At 37.4% G+C, this 24,355-nt stretch overlaps 1 protein-coding gene across 2 annotated transcripts; it reads right to left on the bottom strand.

The window, feature by feature from the left end:
• Positions 1-547: 547 nt before the first annotated feature.
• LOC120626872 lies at positions 548-12,565 on the bottom strand. Of its 2 annotated transcripts, none has more exons than XM_039894655.1 (10): positions 12,471-12,565; positions 10,765-12,151; positions 9,927-10,134; positions 9,220-9,351; positions 7,751-7,847; positions 6,697-6,795; positions 6,111-6,259; positions 3,644-3,817; positions 2,222-2,362; positions 548-1,541 (listed from the first exon to the last, which is right to left on the bottom strand). In XM_039894655.1, the coding sequence occupies exons 1-10, from the start codon at positions 12,474-12,476 to the stop codon at positions 1,514-1,516; spliced, it is 2,421 nt and encodes an 806-aa protein (XP_039750589.1). In that variant the 5' UTR covers positions 12,477-12,565; the 3' UTR covers positions 548-1,513. The 2 variants fall into 2 exon arrangements, with proteins under 2 accessions (XP_039750589.1, XP_039750590.1); XM_039894656.1 differs by having other exon boundaries at positions 9,927-10,122.
• Positions 12,566-24,355: the final 11,790 nt, after the last annotated feature.

Genomic DNA, 24,355 nt, shown 5'->3' with positions numbered 1-24,355 from the left:
CGTTTTATTATATGAGGCCCGATCAAGAACAATAACTTTCCAAAAGGTGCGAATTAAGTAAAAGACGGATGATTTACATAATTCGTAATTTATTCATAAATTAGAATTTTAAACATAAAATAGAAACGCACACAAAATTACAACGTAAATGTGTCACGTGAACAGTACCTTCATGTTTATTAATTACGCATTACAAAATGTTTTTTTATTCACGTAAGTGTTTTGATTATCTTGACGGAAAATTATAAATGATGCAACAATTTTGATAAAAGTTAATAAGGTCATTAATCTGCGTTAGGACAAAAATTGTTATATAATTGTTTTACATTATTGATAAGTTTATCGAGGCTTCGCCCAAAATTTTTATCGCCGTAACGATATTTTTTTATCTATGTAACGGCTTGGCCTTTCCACCTTATTCGTTATAATAACGAAATTTTAAGAGCCGTTACCTACTCGTAAATGAACACAGAATAATATTTGCCGTTTTAGTATGTTTTTTAGGCGATATCTGGCAATATTTTTATTATTCCTTAATTTAAAATATACCTAATATCAGTGTACCTACCTATACAGAATAAACAGGGTGAATAGATTGATCAGACTACAGAGCTTAGGATCTCGCTTATTAGCTTAGGAGCTTATGAGATGTTCGATCAGGGATTCGAAAACTTCTGAACATATATACTATAGATATTGAATTCAAATCGAACTACTTAAATTTAGGTCCAGGTGTTCTAATGACAAAAAAAATGGCCCAATTTTTTTTTGGTTTTTAAATTTAGTTAGATGTATGTAAAACGGTAGAATAATAAGATTATGGGAAAACTGACTAATGCAATCTAATCGATATATACAAATAGATTTCAGTGACTTGGATATCTGTTATACATGTGTTAGACGAATTCAAGGGTTTAAACCTTTCAAATAATACCTTTTTTTTTTTAAATAAGTTTAATGAAATCTCTGAGGTAAATAAATGAAATAAAAAATCCAACCGCATTGTCGAACCTTTTCCATCCCCCTCCTCATAAGATAGCTTACAACGAAAACCGTATTTGTGCATTGTTTATTTCATTCGTCAAGTATTATTTTAAATTTATTTCTCGCTTTCTGTTATGATTGTGTGGAATAAAGGCTTTATCTTTATACTGCCTCCGTTTTTGAAGTCGGTTAAAGAGTGTGCTATTGAGTCTGCATTTATTGATTTTCAATAACTTTACTAAAAGAAAAGACAATACCAATCGCTAAGAGTCACCTTATGAAGACCGAAACGGGTGGAAATTGCGGGCCTCGGAAACGGTTTTAATTTACCAGTAAATTTTGATTAAAACATCGTTCTGTGTTTCTATTAAAACATTTTTCAAATTTCAAGTCCCATTAAACACAAGGGCACATCGGTTGAAATAAAGTCGATGAGATGACGATATTTAGTTGCTCGGAACTTGTAGTTTTTTGTTTTGAACCTTGTGTAATATGGAGTGCTGTACATTCCTTGGATGCCGGCGTGTACTCAGCTAAAGATGGATAGTGACGTCGCACTGAAAAAAATAAAACAACGTTAAAATTAATTATGGGCCTACTTGAATTAAGATATTTTTGACTTTGACTTTGACTTTGATTGTTTAGATAGTCAGTAATGGATTAGGGACGTAGCAAGAGTCCGGCCTGTGCCCAAGAACAGTGGCGTGCACGTTTTTGACCAGGGTATGCATAAAGCAGGTACATGGCATAAAATGGAAAAACTCCCATCCAATACGGGTTATATAAAATAATTTCGGTATGCAGTGCTTTTGTATGAAGTGCACGCCACTGCCCAAGAAACAAAATATGTTCAATATCTTCAATAATCTATATTGTGTAATTTATAATTTCTTCAATCCTTATAATCCACACCAAACATATCTTTGGCAATGTATAACCGGCCCATCCTCAGGAGATGTTGACTTTACAATAATAGATACAGATTCTCCTGCTTTTCGCGGAGTATAGCAAATTAAGCTTAATTTTTCAAAAATTTATGACAGGTTTCTTAAGCCAGCCACGGGCGGCACGGCAACTGTAAACGATGCTATAGGTTGACACCCGACAGCTGCCGCTGAAGCGGGCGACGGATACCACTGCCACAGCCGTTGACAGTAAGTCGCTCAACCCTAAGAGGTAAAACGAAGAAGATAAATATAGCCGATTACGATACTGCGTACGCCATAGTAAGCGTCACCTGTCTCGCTTGCTCGGCACCAGCATCGGGTCGTACTTCTTCATCTGGCGCGCCGCCAGCTCCACGTCTACATCGGTGAGGAAGTAGGCCTCGAACGTCGGCAACGGCCGGAGGATTGTGTACAGGCGTTCCGCGTATTTTCTGAAAAAATTTCACCTTTTTTACGCGCTTTATTTTATCTTCACCCGTATGTTTGTTTGTATGTTCGTAATCGACTTATTGGTCTTGATTTTAACCCTCTTCAAAGGTCTGATTTCGTTCAAACTTTGTAAAGGAAAAACGAAATACTGTTAAATGGTGCATAAGTATATTTCCTAAGGAATCAACCTGTAAAAATAATAAATCAAACTAAGCATATGCATTTTTCCATACAATTTCGAAACATTCTAAGTGTGTTCACCGTTAAAGCGAGATAATAAAGTATGATAATTTAGAAGCGTGTGCCGGAGATGGAACCCGAATTGGATTCCTAAGGTAATTTTGGACCTACCAATGCAAAAGTTTAAACAATGTGTTAAAACACATTCAATAAATCGTTGTTACTATACGATTGATAAATTTCTCATCGTCAAGGCTGCTTGGAAGAGTTCTGATCTCTCACAAGGTAGTCCAATTCTTAAGATTGTAAACTGTAAAATGATGATGAACAAGAGCAATCTGCTGAGTTACTTGCCGGCTCTTCCCGGTAGAATCTGCCTTTCGAACCGTTGGTAGAGTCACTAAAAACAGATTGACTTGACGTTTCTAAAGTGCTTATAAACTACTTGAAATAAATGATTTTTTGAATAAGCTTAATTTGCTCTGTTCCGCGGTCTTTTCACGGAGTGTAGAAAATTATTCTTTTTTTTCTTCAGGCTTTACACAGATTAGCCAAAATCAGGTGTATATATGTTTAATGAAAATTAACGAAATTTAAAATATAAAACATCAGGAGTAATTGATTGACGAAAAGGGCCCTCCCCAAACACCTCCTCAAATCTACCGCAAACTCGCCCCAAAAAGGGTCGTGCGCCAGCAGTCGATACTGCACATAACACAGTACAAGGCAGCATTACCACAGCAGCTAGCCTCCTATATACTTTAATATTCGTAATATTTGAAAAGAACTCGCCCATACAAACATCCAACCACTATGATAACACCAACACTAGAACATGCACAATACAAACAACACCAATCCTCCCCAAAACGAGTTCACAATAAATTCAAACCAACAAATTGATATATTTAATATAAGTTTAGCTAAGTTCCTAAATTATATGTACGTCTGTAACTGACTTAGTATACGTTTTGGCTAGCTGTAAGTATACTAAGGATATTCATAAATAAATAAAGAAAAGAAGAAATCTAAAAAAAACCGCATGAGATATGCGAGAAGCCTTTTTTCAAAATTTATCTTAACACTAATGGAATGCTAGTTACCGTGTGTCAATATTCTTGTCTTGCAACAGCTGTGCGAGGGCGCGCAGCACGAGTCTCCGCGCGGCGGCGGCGGAGGGCGGGCGCGCGCGCAGAATACGCCGCCCGCCCTCCGCCAGCGCGCAGCACACGACCAGTAGGCGTGCTGACGCACAACGCACCAGGGCGCTCTTGTGCCTATACCAACAACTTTATAAATAAATATACTACGACAATACACAAACCGCCATCTAGTCCCAAAGTAAGCGTAGCTTGTGTTATGGGTACTAAGATAACTGATGAATATTTTTATGAATAATATACATAAATACTTATAATATACATACAAACACCCAGACACTGAAAAACACTCATGTTCATCACAGAAACATTTTCCAGTTGTGGGAATCGAACCCACGGCCGAGGACTCAGAAAGCAGAGTCGCTGCCCACTGGGCCAATCGGCCGTCTAATCGGTGTGTTATATATATTTATTTATTTTGGCAAACCAACAGCTAGTTCATTTTTTCATGTCCAAGTTTCTACGTTGTGATCTAAGTGAATGTTCAACTTATTACAGGTTTTCACAACGTTTACAAATAATTTCAACATTAATTACATCCCTACTATTATAAATGTGAATGTAAGTTTGTTTGTTACGCTTTCACGCAATAACTACTTAACCGATCCTCACGAAACTTTGTACACATATATCTGAAGGTACTAGAATTAATATAGGATGCTTTTTATCCCGAAATTAAGCTCAGGTCTTTTGGGAGTGGGGTAGAAGGTGTTTGATGATTTTACACCTTAACGCCGTCAAATGATAACCGATTTAAATAACTACTTTTTACTTTTTATATAGATGTTATCATTTTGTGTTTTACGCATATTTTCAAACATGATCAAGGAACGGAATTTTTTTATTAAACTTTATTTTTTAGTAATAATAGAAAACCAAACAGATGGGCCACCTGATGATAAGTGTAAAACCACCATCTATAAACAGAGCAACATGCCGACTCGTGTCCATCCGTTCGAAACGTAGTTGTTAAGCCACATGTGCCTGCAATTACACCGGCAACCACGCCCTTCACAACGGAACACAGCATTGCAACAATGCTGCTTAGCGGCAGAAATAAGCATGGCGATAGTACTTCCCCGGACGAACTCTGTCACATAAAGCTCTATTCCTACTAAAACTCATAATAATATGTGCACTTCGTTGATTACCATCGAGGCAGTTAGTATACATACAGTATACTAACTGCCTCGATGGTCAAATCGAATGGAAACCGCGGGTCGGTACAGTGAATAGTCCAGGGTGTAGTCTATAATCTTGTTATGGGGTAAAGCAGCTGATATCGAAACTATATTTATATTGCAGAAAAGAGCTGTACGGTCAATATATAAACTTAAATCTCGCGAATCCCTCCGTGAGAAGTTTAAAGAAATAGGCATACTTACTGTAGCTTCACAATATATTTATAACAATATAGTATTTGTAAGACAACATACCGACCGACTGGCGCAGTGGGCAGCGAACCTGCTTTCTGAGCCGTGGCCGTGGGTTCGATTCCCACAACTGGAAAATGTTTGTGTGATGAACATGAATGTTTTTCAGTGTCTGGGTGTTTATCTGTATATTATAAGTAATTATGTGTATTATATTTATAGAAATATTCATCAGTCATCTTAGTACCCATAACACAAGCTACGCTTACTTTGGGGCTATGTGGCGATGTGTGTAATGTCGTAGTATATTTATTTATTATTTATTAGTCTTTATAAACAAAAAGTGGACATAAACAGTCGACTTACAAGAAATGGTCATAAATTAGTGTCATCTGCATATCGTCTGCGTAAGGTACAGGGATCATTTGTGGGATTGAGTATACGCTTTTATAATATGATTCCTAAGGTGATTTTGGACCTGCCAATGCACAAGTTTAAAGAATTTGTTAAAACATTTATTACAGCGAGGTTACTATACAATTGATGAATTTTTTAATGACATGGTTGCTTGGAAGCATCCGGCTCCGCTTTCAGCTCTCACAAGATAGAAAAATGAATGTTAAAATGCAAAATGTAAATTGTTGATGTTGGAAAAGAGCAACTGCTGAGTTTCTTGCCGGCTTCTTCTCGGTAGAATCTGACTTCCGAACCGGTGGTAGAATCACTACAAACAGACAGACTTGACGTTTCAAAAGTGCTTATATTAGGCCTACTTGAAATAAATGAATTTTGAATTTTGAATTTTTTTTGAGAGCCGAGTAGTTGCTTTATCTATCGCGGATGTGTGCGAACGCGTTCCCACGAGCCAGTCACCAGGCGATAAGTTGGAAAACCGTGGCGTTTAGTCGGTATTGAGTCGGTAGGTGTCCGACATAGCCATTGCACCTCCACGAGTGCGTTAGTATCCACGAGGGTTCCCAAAGTAAAAAAAAACAAGGTTGTTATATCTAGGCGATGAGCGCGCCTAGTCTGCTCACCCGACGCCGTACACGCAGACGGCGGTGGCAGCGTGCGTGGCGTCCACGCCGCACGCGATGTCGTCGAGCGCCACGTTGGCGGCGCGGCGCACCGGCCGGCTGAAGCTACCGGTCTTGCACAGAAGCGCCGATACACTCTCGTAGAAATCCTGAGTCACATGTCTATATGCTAAAAGTCCAGCCATACTTTTTTTTAAATATATACAAATAGTATCTAATCATCGTTATCTATATATGTAAAATAAAGTTGTGTTAGTTACACCATTTATAACTCAAGAGCGGCTGGACCGAATTTTTATGATATTTGATTTTTTGGATTCCTCTTAGACCGGAATAGGATAATAAGTATTAAAATTCCGAAGTACGAAGTTCGCCGGGAGAGCTAGTATAATATATAATTTACAATAGATACCTAGTATAACAAAAGCATTGCTTAAGAAATGGGCAAATAATTTAAATAGCAAACATATATTAATTAGGAATTTAAAAACCTCCGATAGGTAATTGTTACTGTACGGTAATTCCTACTGAAGGAGAATAAATACTTTATTCTCCTTCAGTAGGTACATCATAGCCTAACTCTTACCGGTTTTCGTGTATAATTCGTGTTTTTAAGTATTTCAGCGAGTGCGTTGCAAGCTGAGCGAGCGACTTGCGTCCGCGGGGAATCTATATGCACCGTCACCTGACAATGTAAGAAGGGTCACAATCATTAATCACCATCATCGGCACGGGTCCCCTCCCACAATGAGAAGGGGTTAAGGCCGTAGTACACCGCGTATAATTACTTATTAAGTATTTTATAATTGAAAACTTTATTAACTATATAAAAAAACACCTAAGGAAGTCAGCACTGAAACCTTATAATAGTTTGCTTCCAGAAGCTAAATATTGAAATAACACGAATGGCTGCTTTTGCATTTATTGATTTTGAAGCGGTGATTGTGGTTAGTGGTTAGGGCTTCGCCTTCCCTCAAGGAGGGACAGAGTTCGAGCTTCGGCACGCATCTCTGTAACTTCCGGAGTTAGTATACTTACATTATTATGTGTATATATGCAAATATATATGTTTGTTTATATGCACCACCTACCTCTCTTCTTGAACTGTGTTTTACGCCTTTGGTTGCCTGGAAGAGATCGCTATGTAGCCGCCAAATTGTATACTTTTTGTTAAATATTTTTTTATAATTTTTCTATATGGTTATGTGGTGTACAATAAAAATGTATTCATTAATTCATTAATTTATACATATTCGTTTGAAGCAGTTAAACTTCACTTACTTAAACTGTGAAGGAAAACATCGTCAGGAAACGTGCATGGCTGGGAGTTCTCTATAATGTTCTGAAAGGTGTGTAAAGTCTACGAATCCGCACTTGGCCAGCGTGGACTACGGCCTAAACTCTTTGTCTGAGACACGTGCCTGGTAGCGAGCTGATGATGTTTGCCACAGTCAACCATTTACATACGTTTAATCGCGTCTACGATGATAAACCAACCTAAAGGTAAATTTGCGTGAAGATTTTCCGTTTGGTCTGAACTGAACCGGTACGGTATGGTTGTTTACGATTAGAAGACAGCGATTTCGTGTGGATTTATTGTACGAGCTAATTGATGAAGATTAATAATTGAATTAAGTTACCTGTCTTAACAGCTCAGCAATTCGATGTAATGTCACAACAGTCCAATACTTTTCAAGTGACCTGGGTAGGTCTTCCAAGGTCTCTACAACTTCTATCCTAGAACAGTTCATAATTTTAATGTTTTTGAAGAAATTTTGCATACTAGACTTACCTACTGAAGCGCGACGTAGTTTAGAGATTCCGAAGCCGAAGACCATTGCTTGGCGGAGAACATAGATAAGAGGGAAAATTAACTTTGCATGATACATAAATAGATAAAGTATGGATTAAATTTTGTGGAACCTTTTGCACATCTTCAGTAATTTATAAGTATATATTTAATTATTTAAATATTGCATTCACGTCTCACAGCTGGGCACACAGGCCTTGTCTCTTATAGGAGAGACTTTTCAAGAGCATAGACCCACAACACTGCTCCAATGCGGGTTGGTGATCTTTAACTACTATTACTACCATTAAGTCATAATTGACAGGGACCGACGATTTTACGTGCTCTCCGAGGCACGGGGCTGACACCACCAACTTCCTAACTCCGAGCCCGTACCGCAAATTGTTTAATAGAATTTTCTATTCTTACAATTTAGCCCGACCCGGGATTTGAACCTAGGATCATTCGATCCGTAGCTGAACACGCTAACCACTAGGCCAGCGAGACATATTGAATTACAAAATATAAAATACCAGCTGTTGCCCGCGGCTTCGAACGCGGTTTTTTGGTTTTCCATGGATCCCGAGGGAACCGTACATATTCCCGGGATATAAAACAGCCTATTTGTTAATCCAGGGTATAATCTATCTCCATTTCAAAATTCAGTCAAATTGGTTCAGTCGTTTTTGCGTGAAAGAGTAACAAAAATCCATCCATCCATCCATACAAACTTTCGCATTTATAATGAAGAAGTAAAAATTGATTGATTGATTAAAGTTTTTTCTTTCTTAAGCAAGAAGGGACGGAGTAGCGTCAACCGATAACATACCTAAAACAACGCGGGCGGCTGGTGCTACGATGTGGGTCAAGGAATATTGTGCAGTATATCAGATCAGATTTAGGGAAAAATGAATACAATAGAGGTTCTACCTACGTGAACAAAGCAGCGAAGAACTCTGTCTAGTGGCTTTGGCCGTGGCTAGTTGCCACCCCACAGACAAAGACGTGTCGCCAAGTGATTTAGAACGCACCGGAACCTTTTAGGGGTATGTCTACCATACTTCCTAACAGGTTTGCCAGCTACTATCTTAGACTGCATCATCGCTTACCACCAGGTGAGATTGCAGTCAAGGGCTAACTTGTAGTGGAATAAAAAGAAAAGCGAAGTGAAAATCGTAACCTTGTTGGGTAGTAGTAGCTGTAGATCGGCGCGATTGCAATCGTTGAGGAGGTAGGTAATAGTTTTAAAGTATTTTCGTTCCATCTAGTTATTCGCTGGCGCAGGATTACTGCGTTCAGTCCTAAAAAACATTGCCTTACCACGACGGGGATCGAAGTCTCCGAAGAAGTTCCACGCAAAGGTTGTCACAACCTCTCTCAGCGACCTCATATAACTTCTCCGGGCGTGATGAACTACTAGCTGGCGAACGATTCCTGTTCTCGGAGCTAGACCTATTTTAACAAAACTATTGTTTCTGAGGGAGGAGTGACATGGTAGTCCTTAACCTTATCTCTCTAGCTGGGCTCAGGCATCCCTCCTTTTTTATTGTAATAATTTACGCAATACTTCGCAGGGCATGCAATGACGTCCTAAAAAGTGGTGCTCTGTTGCCATAAACCTGCAGCATAGGTGTTAACCTTTATGTGACCAGAAATATACCGGCAACCACGCTCTTGAGACTGAAACATTACAATGCTGATTGGAAAAAGCACTGCCCTGGACCCGCTCTCATGCTACTAAGTCCTCATAGAAGGGAAAAATTCGAGTGTTTTTTTAACGATTAATTCTCAAGTTGTGTTAAAAACAAAACCTACTTAAACCTTTTTAAAGCACTGAACTTAAGAAACACGTCTAAAGAAACAAGTATCACAAAAGGGAAGCGTGCGATTAACCAATCTATTTGCAAAAACAAAATGATGCTGTCTTCGGGAATCAGATGGGAAAAGAACCGTAGGTCAAAAAAGTAATTTTTTTTACTTTTGTGCTTCGCTTTTGTGGTGTGTTCCATTACACCTCACCTTTTTACCTTGTCTTATTGTTGGTCATCGCCTTGAGCTCTCTGATCTTGCCCTGGATGCTGATCGCATCCTGCGTTGTCTCAGGGGAGGGTATGGTCTGGTGGGGCGTCACAAAGTGTGTTGGCTTGTTTGTGTTGTGGTAAATGGCACCCTCCATGTGGATCGGTGGTAAGTACATAGATTCTCTTGGTGTTTTGACAGGATCTGCGAGGATATCTGCAATATGCTATGGCTTATTTTTATACTTAATCTACAGTCGGCTATCGATTGGTCCGTTTTAAGGTAAGGCGTATGCCTATATCTGCTACATGTGCTTTCTACGCGATTAACATATCAATGCCGTAAATAAAGGTTTAACTTCCTCAACTCAAACACCCATCGGGACTAAACTTCTGTTTGGAGATATAAATCATGATGTTAGATGTCGCTGCATGATAACTGCCAAAGTAGCGAAATTGTGTAAACATAACTTAACTAAACACATTAAAAGAAGAAAAGAAAGCAAGAAATTTTACGAGAAAAATTTGGAATTGTTAACTTTGCTTCTGACTCCTTGAGGTGTGTAACTAACCAATCAGACAACAACAATTCCTATCCAATACGCTATTCTGCCTAGCGTAGTAGGTATCTCACTGACATGAAGTGGATAGCTTAATTTATCCTAAATTTCCAACCAATAAATTTTATTAGTCAGAGTCATTTTAGAGTCAGAGGCCGCCTTACCTTTTTATCCAGCCGAGGAAAGAATACACTATAGTAATACGTCCAGTATTACTATAGTCTATTCTTCCTCGTGATTACTAGATAGATGATAAACTTAGTAATCACTCGTGTTCAAATACTAACCACTTCTTCCAGTTATAAGTGGACTCTCACCAGACGCTAACACCGTCCCACAGTTCTGCCAGCTATCCTTTTTACGACCTTCAAACAGGTGAGGCAAGGTTCCAGCTTTCACCAGAGGCATCGGATTAGTGTTTATCGTAAATAAAAAGTTCAGATGTGGACTATTAGGGCAGGATGTATTAGGAATAGGCGGTAACTTGAATTTTTCTGTTGCTCTAACATCTCCACTGTTTGAGAATATCTTAACTTTTACGCCATCGTTGTGAACAAATACTGTTTCATTGTCAGTATCTTTAGTGGGCTCCATTAGAGTTTGAGAACTGGTTGTCTTATCCAAGCAGCTCTTTTGCAATGAAGTTTCCTCAGAAAGTGGCGTGAGTGTACCAAATTTAAGCGCGCACGGTTCTATATTAACTTCTGGGGACCTCCAAAGTGGACTTTCGGACAACTTATTGTACAATTCGTCTACATCGTTATCTATTGATATTTGCATCTCACTCGTGTCACTGGCGTTATCCCCATTAATCCTCCTACTACTACGATATTCAGTTTCCATCAAAGAGTCTTCATCGATATCGGAATCGTATTTAGATGACTCAAATTCACTGTTAGTTTCATTTGCCTCTTTTTGATCCCCACTATCTTTTGATTCGTCATCTATGAATGGTATGATTCGATCTTCAAAACTGTGTTCGCTATGAATTCCTGTTTTATTTCCTAAATCTTTATCTTCGTAAGCTTGGACTAAATTTTCAACTGCTAAAATTTGCTCATTAGTGTCATTATGTGAACTTTGAACTTCTGTAACAATTAGATTTTTAACATACGTGTCTGGATTTTGATTTAAAAACAATTTCTTTATATGATTCATATCCTCAATAACATTGTGTATGACTTCATTTTTATTAGGAATACAATCGTTAACTATTATTCTCTTGTAATCCATTGTTTTGTGTTCGGTTAGTGACACAAATGATGTTTGTGTCTCCAGAGAATTAGTTTGCTTTGGTTTGGTTACAACGATAACTTCAGTTTGAGCCAGTTCAATTATAGTTTTACTAGTTTGCGTGAATTCGTGGGTGAAGGTATGTCTTTTAAAATTTGAACGAATTGATTTATTGATTTCATCATATAAAAGTTGTTGCATATCTGGAGGTGGAGACATTGCTTCATACAAGTTAATCACGCTTTGTTCTCTGTTTACCCTAAAGGTTGATCCACTGTCGTCGCTGTCATCGCGATCTAGTACGTATGTCTGCTTTCCAGATGAGTCGTTTCTCTCTGGACTGCTGTCTGTGAAGTCCTGGGAATACGTGCCCAATGTGGTTACACTTTTTTGAGAATCTGTATACTGCACGTCACCTACGATGTCTTCGACTTCATCTTCCTGTAAAGTGTTTCAGAGACGCTTATAATTAAGCCACTAGTTATACCTATATTCAAAAACATATTTTTCATGACCTTACAAGATTGTAAAAGCATTATTTCTAGGGATAATTACTCAGAATCGCAGCAGCTTTAAAAGTGAAGGGGTTACTAAATGCCTCACGAGCTACGACTATCTTCTAAAGAAAATGTCATCAGGAACAGGGGAAGGTATTGGTTTCGAACCGTAAGTTTTGTCCCAATCGATTCTTTAAGGACTTTGAGTGATGGGCACTTCCACAAACAAACTGATATAAAAAATTGTAGTTGTAAGTACGTACCATCATAGTGGAATAATTTAGAACAAAAACTACGTAAAATGCCGCATTGGGAGAGAGTGTAATCACGGGTACGCGTATTTGAATAATTTGCAAATATTTAAGTTCGATTCTGACAGGCCATGACACTGTGTTGTAGGAAAATGTCAGCGTTTAATTTTTATTAGACATGGGGTGAGTTTTTACTTAATTTATCGTTTGAAGTCACTGACCTCTATAATACCTACTATATTACTAATAGAGGTCAGTGTTTGAGTTAAACTACAACTTGTCCAAAAGTCCACCAACAGTCAGATTAACGTCGAACCGAGCCGAGGTCTGAGTCCTCGAAGGAAGCGCCTTCGGGTCACTTCCCCCCAATGTCGTCGAGCCCTGGGGCTCTTCTCACGGTGACCTCTCGCGCTTGCGGCACACCCACGGTGACACGACGTAGCGCAATCCCTCGGGGGGTTATCGGCAAGTGTCCATCCGAAATGGAAATCGAGGATTTTGTCGACGGTCGGATCCCGTTGGAAGCATTCGGACGCAAGGTGGACGCCCAGATACTTGTGACCCGTCCAGCGCAACGATTCCTTGCGAAATGGCCATATTATTGACAACTGTATTTCTACCTACTTTGCTTCGGTTTTGGGGTCTCTCGACGATGAGATCGCAGAGAGACAGAAATAAATGTTAGATAGAAGCAGGCGTAAATCTGCGGAATACCATTAAATGAGAATTTTAACTATCTGTGCTACCTACTCCGCGAAAAGCAGGAGAATCTGTACAGTGTAATTTATAATTTCTTTAATCTTTATACCTTCTCCATACCAAACGTATCTTCGGCCATGCGCCCTCTACGCATGTTTCGCTCCGACGCCGGAGCTTCCAAGGAGCTATTCACTTGTATAATAACTACTTATTGTAAAGTCATTCATTGTTATCAATTATCCACTCCTGCTTTTCGCGGCGTATAGCAAATTAAGCTAAATTTTCATATATGACACATGGTCAAAATTCTCATTTCTACGAGGGAAGTCTGTTGTGCAGCATTAGGATGTCAATAAAACGATGTATGCCGTTAGCGCAGCGGTGAGCGCTGTGGTTTTAGGTGGGAGGTCCCGTGTTCGATTTCTAGCAAAGGTAATTTGGGAATTAATAACTCCATCCCGAGCGTCGTGTGGCTGACAAGGTGGTTCATGCAACATTCATCTTTGGATCATTGCGGTTCCTTTTCCAATTTTTAGAATAGCGAAATGAAGTTCAGCTTGCGAACCCGCTGCGCTCGTGCAATATTGTAACTGCAGAATTAAATTGTATGAAACGGTGCACATTGTTCAGTGCTTGTATTTAACCGCGATGACGCCCACTAGAACCGTGAACGATAATTGCGATATCGTGGAGAATCGCCATTCTCCGACATATATATATATATACTATCTGTTGCCCGCGACTTCGTCTGCGTTTGATTTTGTTTATTGATGTGGCATTCAATTTAGTTGTAGTTCTAAAAAAAAAAAAGGATTCAGTATCGCTAAGCCTTAAATGAGCGGTTTGCTGCTGTCCGCTGAGTAGTTCTGTCCGCTGAGGAGTTCTGTCCTCTATCTCCAACCACATTCATCAGATCTGCACAGTTTTGGCAAACTTAAACACATAATACAACACCTCTATAGTATAAACATAATTATTTAAATCGGTTGTCAGAGTTATGGTGTAAAATCGTCAAATACTTTCATCCCCTCTCCCAAAGGAACCGAGCTTAATGTCGGGATAAAAAGTATCCTATATTACTTCTAACACTTCCAAGAATATGTGTACAAAGTTTCATGAGTAGTATTTAGGAGTAGTTTTTGCGTGAAAGCGTAACAAACAAACTTACATTGACATTTATAATATTAGTAGTGAGTAGTGATAGTGATAGTGATAGTGAAAGGGAAGTACGTATCCCAATGGATATATCCGTGACTGACACTTGACTCTGTTCTATTTTATTTCTGTTTAATTATATTTTTTTTCAAACAAAATATAATCCAAAAAATGATTGAAAAAGAGTATAAATGCGTTTGTGAGTGTGTGTGTGTGTGTGTATACTTTCGTAGTGTATGCCATGTTTATTTATGGATTTAATGTATCTCTTATGCATGATTAAAAGTTTATTAGTATTCTGCATTCCTTCTCTTTATAAACTAAAGTGTGGAAAATTATAAAGTAAAATTAAAAAAATATAAAATTAATATCATACAAGGGTACAAAGTTTTTGTTTCACGTATATATACATGTTGGCAAAGTATATTCCGGCGGTAGATTGGGAATGGTAAATCAAAAACCCGTTTAAAATGACGAAATATATATTCAGGTCTATTAAAATCTCGTCTAAGGCTACATCATCCGTGTAGAACATTATCACAACAATATATACCCATTTGTTACATAATACACAAGTACATAGAAAGGTACACACGAAACCTCTACGATACAATACAACAAGGAAAAGATTCTACTAGAGTTTTATGATAAAGCTGCGGAAAAATAATTGCGTTCCGATTTCTAATTCATTAAAATCATACATTTTGACCACGTTTTGTTACGTTAAAATGTACTGATATGGTATATTATAAGTAATCAGGGCCAGTAGGGCTAGCATACGCACCACGAGATGATTATATTACGGCCGATTGGCGCAGATTAAAGGTAATCTTTAATGTGAGTCAACTATAATATAAAACTTAATTAATTATTATTATAAGCGATTGGCGCAGTGGGCTGCGCCCTGCTTTCTGAGTCCAAGGCCATGGGTTCGATTCCCACAACTGGACAATATTTGTGTGATGAACATGAATGTTTTTCAGTGTCTGGGTGTTTATCTATATATTATAAGTATTTATGTATATTTTTCATAAAAATTATTCATCAGTTATCTTAGTACCCATAACACAAGCTACGCTTACTTTGGGACTAGATGGCGATGTGTGTATTGTCGTAGTATATTTATTTATTTATAAATTTACCAGTTACTTGTATTAATTGATTGTCAAAGCAGATAGTCTACCTGGTGGTGCGAAGAGAACAATCGCTAAACAGAGCAACACTTCCCAGGGCATCTAAGGAAATACGTCTAACTAAGCGCCGCCATGTGTCCATCAACCTGAGACTTAGGCAACGACGGCCCTTCAGACCAGAATACACCCATGCTGTTTCGCGGCAGAAAAAACCCCGGACGAACTGTCACAAAAAGCCGAACTACTACTATTCTGCAAGGGCAACGTAGAAAGCACTAGAGCGCGCGGTAGTTCACCCATGCGATGGACCATCAAATCAAATCTTCAGTGGGAGGTCCCTTGCATAAGTGTACCAGACTATCTGCAAACAGGGAGAAGTGGCGAATGATCGTGAGGCGAGTAACAACTGCCACAAACAATGTCCCACCGTGATGACCACGACCAGTCTGGCAAGAGTATTACGACAAAGAAGAACTACTATTCTATAAAGATAATCGGTAGACATAAATACTATTCCATAAAAATAATTCGAAGAGATAATTGGTAGACATAAATTTCTCGTGGCGTGCATGCTAGCCCTACTGGTGATGTTGTACCTAATGCAGATTTTGATATCGAGGGCGAGCTGGCGGTAAAATATCCTAAAATCACAAAGCTTTATCATAAAACACAAATATTGAAGGCTGAGCGTCCACAATAGGTTATATCACTAGCACATGAATCTACAAAGGTGCCGGTAAGCGACCTGAGTTCTTTGCCAAGATAATAACGTTGTAGCCCGTACCTTCTTCAGGGCAATACATATTGCCGACCCGATGTTGAGACATATCACAAGATTACTCGCCGATCACGATCCCCAGTTATGAGGAACCGAATAAAGATAATTTAGGTGTTTCCATAAGTATTGACCCCACTAATAATTTTAACTAACAGGTTGATTCTTAGGCAATTACGTCAAAAAAAGCCCAACAGTTTTGGCAAACGCTGAAATCACGTAATCGTCAATGTTTACAAAAAGTTGCTGAGTTTTTGGCAGACTTCTCAACAGGATCAACTTTTTTAATTGCAGTTGACATCAAATTTAGCTAGCCACTGTGGGAAATTGCCATCAAATAAGGTCTAAACCAGTTAATATACATTACCTAATTGTATGCTTACCGAGTTGAATCGAACTCAGTTGAAAACTTAGGATTCAAAATGCAAAATATGGATTTAACAGGTTTTTTGGTGCCAACTCACCATAGTGGCTAACTAAATTTGGTGTCAACTGCGATACTGAATCGTCCTGCAGGTGACAGATACAGTTGTACATATACTTTACCATGCATAAGTGGAATACTCATAAAATAAAAAATAATTTACAAACAATTTCAATCGGTTACCAGCCCTTTTGACACCTTTACGCTTACACTACTCGCTCTTTCATTCTTAAAACTAATCGATTCCATCTCACGCTCAGCCTAACTTGGCCACACGAAAACATCCAGCCAATGCCATGCCAATATTTCACCGATCTTATTGTCATCACGTAAATATAGATATGGCATGCACAACTGACTGCATTATTTAAAAACTAAATACATTAACTAACTTAATACATTATATTCTTAATAATTCTGTAAATGAAACTGTGGTCTCTAAAAATAGAGCTATAATCGGAGTTAGTTCGGATGATTTAGTAACCGATATAAGCTCAACGTTTATGTCAAACAAAACTAGCGCCATAGCTTTGATAAAAGAAGGAAAATCGCACGTCACTAAAAATGGCAATGTGTACGCGTAAAAAGAAAACCGTAACGCAACTAACAACCCCAAAGCCGGAGGCAAGAATTTGGAGTCAAAGATTAAGAATAACACTAGATTAGTTTACAATTCTGCCAAATTCAGTGTCTATAAAATCAAATACATAATATAAAATGTAAGTACACACTATGTGTCCATCACTGACATAATATACCTACAAGATGTTTTGTAAATAATGAATAATCTTATAGCTGTAGATTAGGCAATATAGTGGCCTGCGCAGACGATGCAAAATAAATAACCCAAGATTTCTCGTACTTCGTGCGTTTCGATGCGCAGAATTCTGTATTCTGTATCAGCCAATCAGCGGGCCGGTTCAGTTGACAACCTGCGTGCAGCTACAGATAACTTAGATCGCTGTATTAATAGTCCGTTCAGTTTTTTCAACAAAATACTTGGTGATAATTAAAATGAACACGGATTACGCGACATGTTTCTTGCTCGAGGTCATCTCAATTTCTATCTAGTATTTAGCATCCAGCGCAAACTACGTAGGCCAAAAACCAAATTATAAGATACTCGTGTTTCCGGAATACATGTTTGACCCTGTGAGTTAAAGTGTCCAACGGTACCAATGTGATTCAAATCTACAGTGTCACAGCGTGAATCACACCACACAATACAATCCCTAATCTACAGATGTTTAGATTTTTCACAAATACAATAATAAATAACGTGAACTCGTAAACAGTATATAAAATACATGACACAGGGACATTTTTTTCTTACAATCTATATACTTACACTCGTTTAAAGTTATGTGATGTTACTACTTCGACAACGTCTGGGTAAAAGTGCCAAATTAATATCAGCTTCACTGTCATTGTGACCCAAATACCCCTTTTCTTCATAAAACTTTTAAAGTAGGTACATCTAGAAAGAGAGTTCAAGATCATATCTAGTTGTTTGTTGATGCAGTAGCTGTTGAATCTTTTCGAATAACTAAGTACTAATATAGTTTTTAAATTGGCAATCAATATCTAAGCTTAGCTTGGCTTAGCCTACGGAAAGGACTTCGATCTGCTTTTCGGTGGGTCGGATTTTCTGGCACACACCTTTAACTTTTCGGAGTTATGTGCGTTTTAGGAAATATAATAGCACTTGCTTTGACGATGAAGGAAATGCTCGTGGGAAAACCTGCATGTTTAATGTTCTCAAAGGGCTGCGATGTTAACCATTTGCCAGCGGCGGGGTGGACTACGGGCTTAACCCTTCTCATTCCGAGAGGAGACCAGTGTCTTGTAGTGGGCCGCTAATAGGTTAATAATGGTGGACCTTCCGAGCTAGGTTTATTTTATTTTTATTCCACTAAAATTTAGCCCTTGACTGCAATCACACCTGGTGGTAAGTGATGATGCAGTCGAAGATGGTAGCGGGCTAACCTGTTAGGGAGTATGGTAGTCATACCCCTAACAGGTTTCTACGAGACATCGCACCGGAACTATCGAGTCAAAAAAAGTCTTAGAACAAAAGTTGTTAGTTTTAATGTAAACAACTACAGGCCGACAGCTTTGTGATATTTTTTATTTCACCCTGTATATTCTGTACAAGTGATTTTGTAAAAAAAACGCGAGGAACGCTATCTGTAAAAACTTGGACGCTTGAAAATAGCGGGTCAAGGCACAAACAGCACCCTCTGCTTAAAAGTTTAAGTTATATGTTAATCCTCCCATTTTAAGCTTGCAATTGAATCGAAGCTACTTTAACTTCAATCTGTCACTTATACCCAGACTTGGAAGGTCCTATGTAACAATTATTCAAGAACAGGATTTTAAATAATTATGTATAATAAATAGTAATCATTTGGCTATAGAAAACAATTTGATTATTTTTTGTACAACTATCGTCGACGTTTTTAATAACTTACTTAAAAGGAATTACTTCTCTATATATAAATATACTTAACTTAACGATTGATACACATATTCTTTTGATATACAATGATTACAAATTGTATGCAAGGAAGCATACAAAATCGTTAAATCTATTAAAATTGAAATGAAATAATGCTCTATGCATTTTTGCTCCATGCACTTTGCGAATTAACTATTTGTATTCCAAGAATAGATACACAATAACAAACATCCATATAAATAAATACCCTATAAATCCAGTTTGGGTATCAAATGCGACTATCGTTCGCGCTTAAAAAAATACAATCTCCCACATTTATACAACGTGTAAATGAAAACCGAAATAATACTTCACAGGCTTTAGAGGTACATTATGTACTGTCTCTGGGACTCATCTGTGAAAACGAAAATTTAATTATTATTGTATTTCTAGGTTTATATTTTGGTTTACTTTACATTGTTTAATTTTAAGTTGACATTGTAATTTAATTTCATAATTTTTGATACCTTAATATTCTGACATTTTGTATAAATTGGAAAAATAATTTTATAATTAAGGTGTTATTATAAATAATAATAAATAAATATACTACGACAATACACACATCGCCATCTAGCCCCAAAGTAAGCGTAGCTTGTGCTATGGGTACTAAGATGACTGATGACTATTTTTATGAATTATATATACATAAATACTTAGAAAATACATATAAACACCCAGACACTGAAAAACACTTATTGCTCATCACACAAACATTTTCCAGTTGTGGGAATCGAACCCACGGCCTTGGACTCAGAAAGCAGGGTCGTATTATAATTTGCATGCCATAGAATGGCAGATTGTAGCACGTAACTTGTTATGTTTTAGTATAAGATCAAATTTGTTAACCTGCAATCACGCAAATAAAGATTTGAATTTGAATTTAATAGTTTTTGAGTAAACCACTGCCATAGTTTTAACTGAAAAAAATTCATATACAGCCCTAACATCACATGCAAAATTTAATTCATTTAACTTTTGTAACTTTATTAGGTACGCGTTGTGTAGCGTACGTACCATGCGCGTGTCGGTCTTTTATGTTCGATAGGGTTGCCATAAGTAAACACTTAGAATATTTTAAATTAGTTTGTATGGAAAAATAGTCCTGCTTCTTTTTATTTATTATTTGTACAGGGTAATTTCTTATGAAATATACTTATGCATTGTACAACATTATTTCGTAATTCGGTAACACGTTGTATACATAGTTTTGATCTGTGCCATTTAAGAATCACTTTATTATTGGCTTGTACAAGCGAGTAAACACGATGTAGTTTTTAGCCTTTTATAAATATATTTTTTAATGCCGCGGGTTATACAATCGTAGAAGCGACTTGTCAAAATAACGTAGCCAAACGTGGTTTAATTGATCTACTGAATTATCTTTTTAAATGCAATTTGATATGTGTTATTAGTAAAATATTTGGCCCAACAATACGTTTTTTAATGTATCTAGTCATTTATTTTTGTATGAAACTTCATATGAGGAAAATAATAGCTGGGGAAAAATACAGTTGACCAATCATATAAATTCATAAGCCACCGAGGAAATAATTTGAATTCAATTTGATTAAAATACGTAAATTTAAATAACATATAAATTACAAAAAATTTTTAGATTAATAATCTATAATACCACAGGCAAAATTTCATTCCCCCATGCTCTCACATACACTATGCGATACACCAAAAAACTGGTAAACTGGAAGATACTGAGTCATGGAATTGAGTTTAGCTTGATATAACAAACAATAAATATTTAAATTATTATCATAACAAACAAACTTTTAATGTTACTTTTTATATAAAATATATATTAGTTAACCAATGTTATAATTTTCAACGTATAAGTCGCGTCATGTTAGTTTGAAAACCATTTTGAAATTCGAATGTTCACAATAAAGGGCGTACCTACCGCGTACATTCAAAAACATAGACAACACACTCGAGACCATATACACCCAGTTGTTTTTTTTTAAATATTTGTAAATAAATAACTTCTTGACTATAATATAAGTAACTCTTTTCATATTCAAATAAAACCTTTTAAAACCTTAACTTTAACAATACAATATGACATATAAAAACTACCTACACTTAACATATATTAGGGGTTAGATTGGGAAGGCATAGCATTGGTGCATGACCGAAAACTTTGTGTAAAAATGGCTTATTTAATACACAATACATATAAATATACTACGACAATACACACATCATTGGGTACTAAGATGACTGATGAATATTTTTAGGAATAATATACATTATACATAAATACTTATAATATACAGATAAACAGCCAGACACTGAAAATCACACATGTTCATAACACAAACATTTTACAGTTGTGGGAATCGAACCCACGGCCTTGACTCGGCCGTCATTGGAAATAGTTACTAATATAAAGACACATTGAATCTTAATAAGAGTAATAAGAGTCCAATTAATATTCCAAGAAATAAATATCAGTTTGTCAAAACGTTTTGAATTCCATGATATCAATAAAAATTCGGTCATGCACGCAAAGTTTTAACATTTAATTCTTTACAATTAATCTATAAAATCTACGAGATTATAAGTAGGTTACCTATGCTTACATTATTGAAAAATCCACCTCCAATAAATATATTTTATATTACAAATAAGCATAATTAAGAAATAATTTAATTTCAATTAGTTTCCAGCTCGTTCATACTCTTTAGTCAAGTCATTGAGCTCGTTCGCGTAACGCTCTGTATATATAACACCTACGAAAAAAAAACTATTCGTGGTTTTTTTTTAAATACATAGACAAGTGCGTGACTGCAATCACACCTGATGGTAATTGATGATGCAGCCTAAGATGGGGGCGCTTGCCTACAAGTTACCTATTCAACCTTGATTTGAAGGTACCCAGATTATAGGTATCGGGTAGACTGAAGATGGGAGTGCAGGCCTTTGCGGTGCGGATCATAATGAAAGAATCAAAACGCTTCGTACGTATTCAGAGACCGCTATTAAGCGATAAGACCGCGTTTTGTATTCTACTTCTTTCTTTGTTTCTGGTTTTATTATATTATGTATATGACGGCGCCTGCGCCGCCGTACACAGCTGGCAAGAAATCTGTAAACAACACGTGCGCCGCTTTCGCCACCTGGCGCATTGTTCATTATCCCCACTCACCTACTACTCAAGTCGTTCTGATCCGTATATAAGGACCGAAACTGCAGTGGCGAGGTAGTCTTGGCTCTGGCGTAGCACCTTGCACATGTTGTACCCTGCTAGTAGCGTATCCTAGACGCTTTGGTTGATTAATTTGTGGAAAACGAACTAACTATTATTCTCAACTATAAATTTGAAATAGGATCCACAATTTATAGTTGCTAACCCTCTCGCATTATTACTAACTTGATTGAAGTAGTGGTTAATCATTATTAACTAAAAGATTATAATTTTACTTCATTTCATCAAATTACAAAGACTACTGACTTGTCCGTCCCCCTGCCGACATATATGTTAATGTTGTGGTATACAAATAAAGAGTTTAATAATAGTAAACGTAACGGTGCAGATCATATAGAGATAAGATCGTGGTATAGCACAGCTACCTTCCCACGACCTTCATTACTGCCATAGTACGTCCGTCTTTTCCCGCAGGTTGCTTATCACCGCGTCACGTGAACGTACTCACGACTAAACTAGTCGGATGTACGCCGACCAACACACGATTTAGTGAAGCCGAATTATTCCTTAAATTATGAACATATAGATTATAACAATACAAAGTTAAATCAACCTACACACTCAAAATGAGTTCACTCAACATTAGAGATATATTCTTGTAGAATTAGGTATCTAGAACAATTTTGAAGCACACGATTGGATATAATGTTTGTGGATTTTTTTAGAGTCCACACATCCAACACCATCCATTGAAAACACGCTCGGAACCCGAATGGTGGAATCACACATGGTGATGTCAAATGACGTTGTGAAACTGTCGAATACCCAAAATAATAACCGAATCTCATTTTAAATATCCGAATTAATGTGTTGTGACTTTGCCTAAGTTAAAACAATGTTTTTACTCGGGCAAAGGTAAATCTAATATGACCTTCTTTCTTTCTTCTTAGTCCTGCACTCTTGGCAGAATGGTCGCTGCAGAGATGAATTCCGTGGCATTATGGATCGCCCGGCTTCTCGCGCGAGTTTTCTCCACTTTTGGAGGTCGGAAGCATTCCGCCACAGTTGTCTGGGTCGACGATTTCACCGTATCTGTCCAACGAGTAGGTGACCGCCCTCTTGCATTATTTTTTATCATGTCATAAAATATACCCATCCTCGTGAAGGATTCAGATTAGCATTGTTTTTAGGAGCTACAATATACAGATCTCTTATCAGTAACAAAAATCGCATAATAAACCTGTCTATAATATTAAAAATTAAAAGATCACTTTGCTGTATTAGGTTTATTACCAACTAGCTTCTACCCGCGGCTTCGTTTGCGCGGTAACTTGAAAACTTTGCCAGTACGAATAAGACACCGATCGAACTATATAAGACGCTAGTGTAAAAAATGTTTTCCCTTTCCATAACCTTGTTGTAGAGCATGTCACTCTGCCTTTTCAACTCACTCTATGTACACATTTTGTATATAATCAACGCACCAAAAGTGCCATCTATGTGCATATTTGAATAAAGAAATATTTGACTTTGACTATGCCAAAAATCAAGTAGATTTGGTGTTAAGTTAGGGCGTGAAGGAAGGACAGAAACCAATTTTCACATGTCTAATATTAAGTGACGATTCGATTTTCGCATACTTCATAAGTGCCTGTGATAGGCTTACATGAATAAAGAAATTTTGAATTTGAATTTGATGATATCAAGATACAAAATTTCATATCCCTACAGGGCTAGCATGTGCGCCACGAGAGAGTTAAGTCTACCTACATTCTTGTCTATCTCTATATAATTAGGTAGGAAAATTCGGCAGCACGCACCTTTAACTCATCAAGTTATGTGCGTTTAAGGCAATTAAAATATCACTTGCTTCAACGATGAAGGAAAACATCGTAAGGAAACCTGCATGCCTGTGAGTCCTCCATGAAGTTCTCAAAGGTTGTTTTTAATTTTTTATTTCACCACAAGTTAGCCCTTGACTGCAATCTCACCAGGTAGTAGGTGATGATGCAGTCTAAGACGGTAGCGGGCTAATCTGTTAGGGAGTATGC

The sequence above is a fragment of the Pararge aegeria genome, chromosome 10 (assembly GCF_905163445.1).
Source record: "Pararge aegeria chromosome 10, ilParAegt1.1, whole genome shotgun sequence".
Taxonomy (NCBI): Eukaryota; Metazoa; Arthropoda; class Insecta; order Lepidoptera; family Nymphalidae; genus Pararge; species Pararge aegeria.
Note: the sequence above shows the minus strand (reverse complement) of the source record. Positions and strands in the feature narration are given on the sequence as shown.

Excerpts from the sequence above, each read along its gene's own strand:
- LOC120626872 (XM_039894655.1), bottom strand. Across the intron at positions 6,260-6,696 it reads CGAATTATACACGAAAACCG|GATTTCTACGAGAGTGTATC; the intron begins GTAAGAGTTAGG and ends CATGTGACTCAG. Across the intron at positions 1,542-2,221 it reads GTGCCGAGCAAGCGAGACAG|TGCGACGTCACTATCCATCT; the intron begins GTGACGCTTACT and ends TATTTTTTTCAG.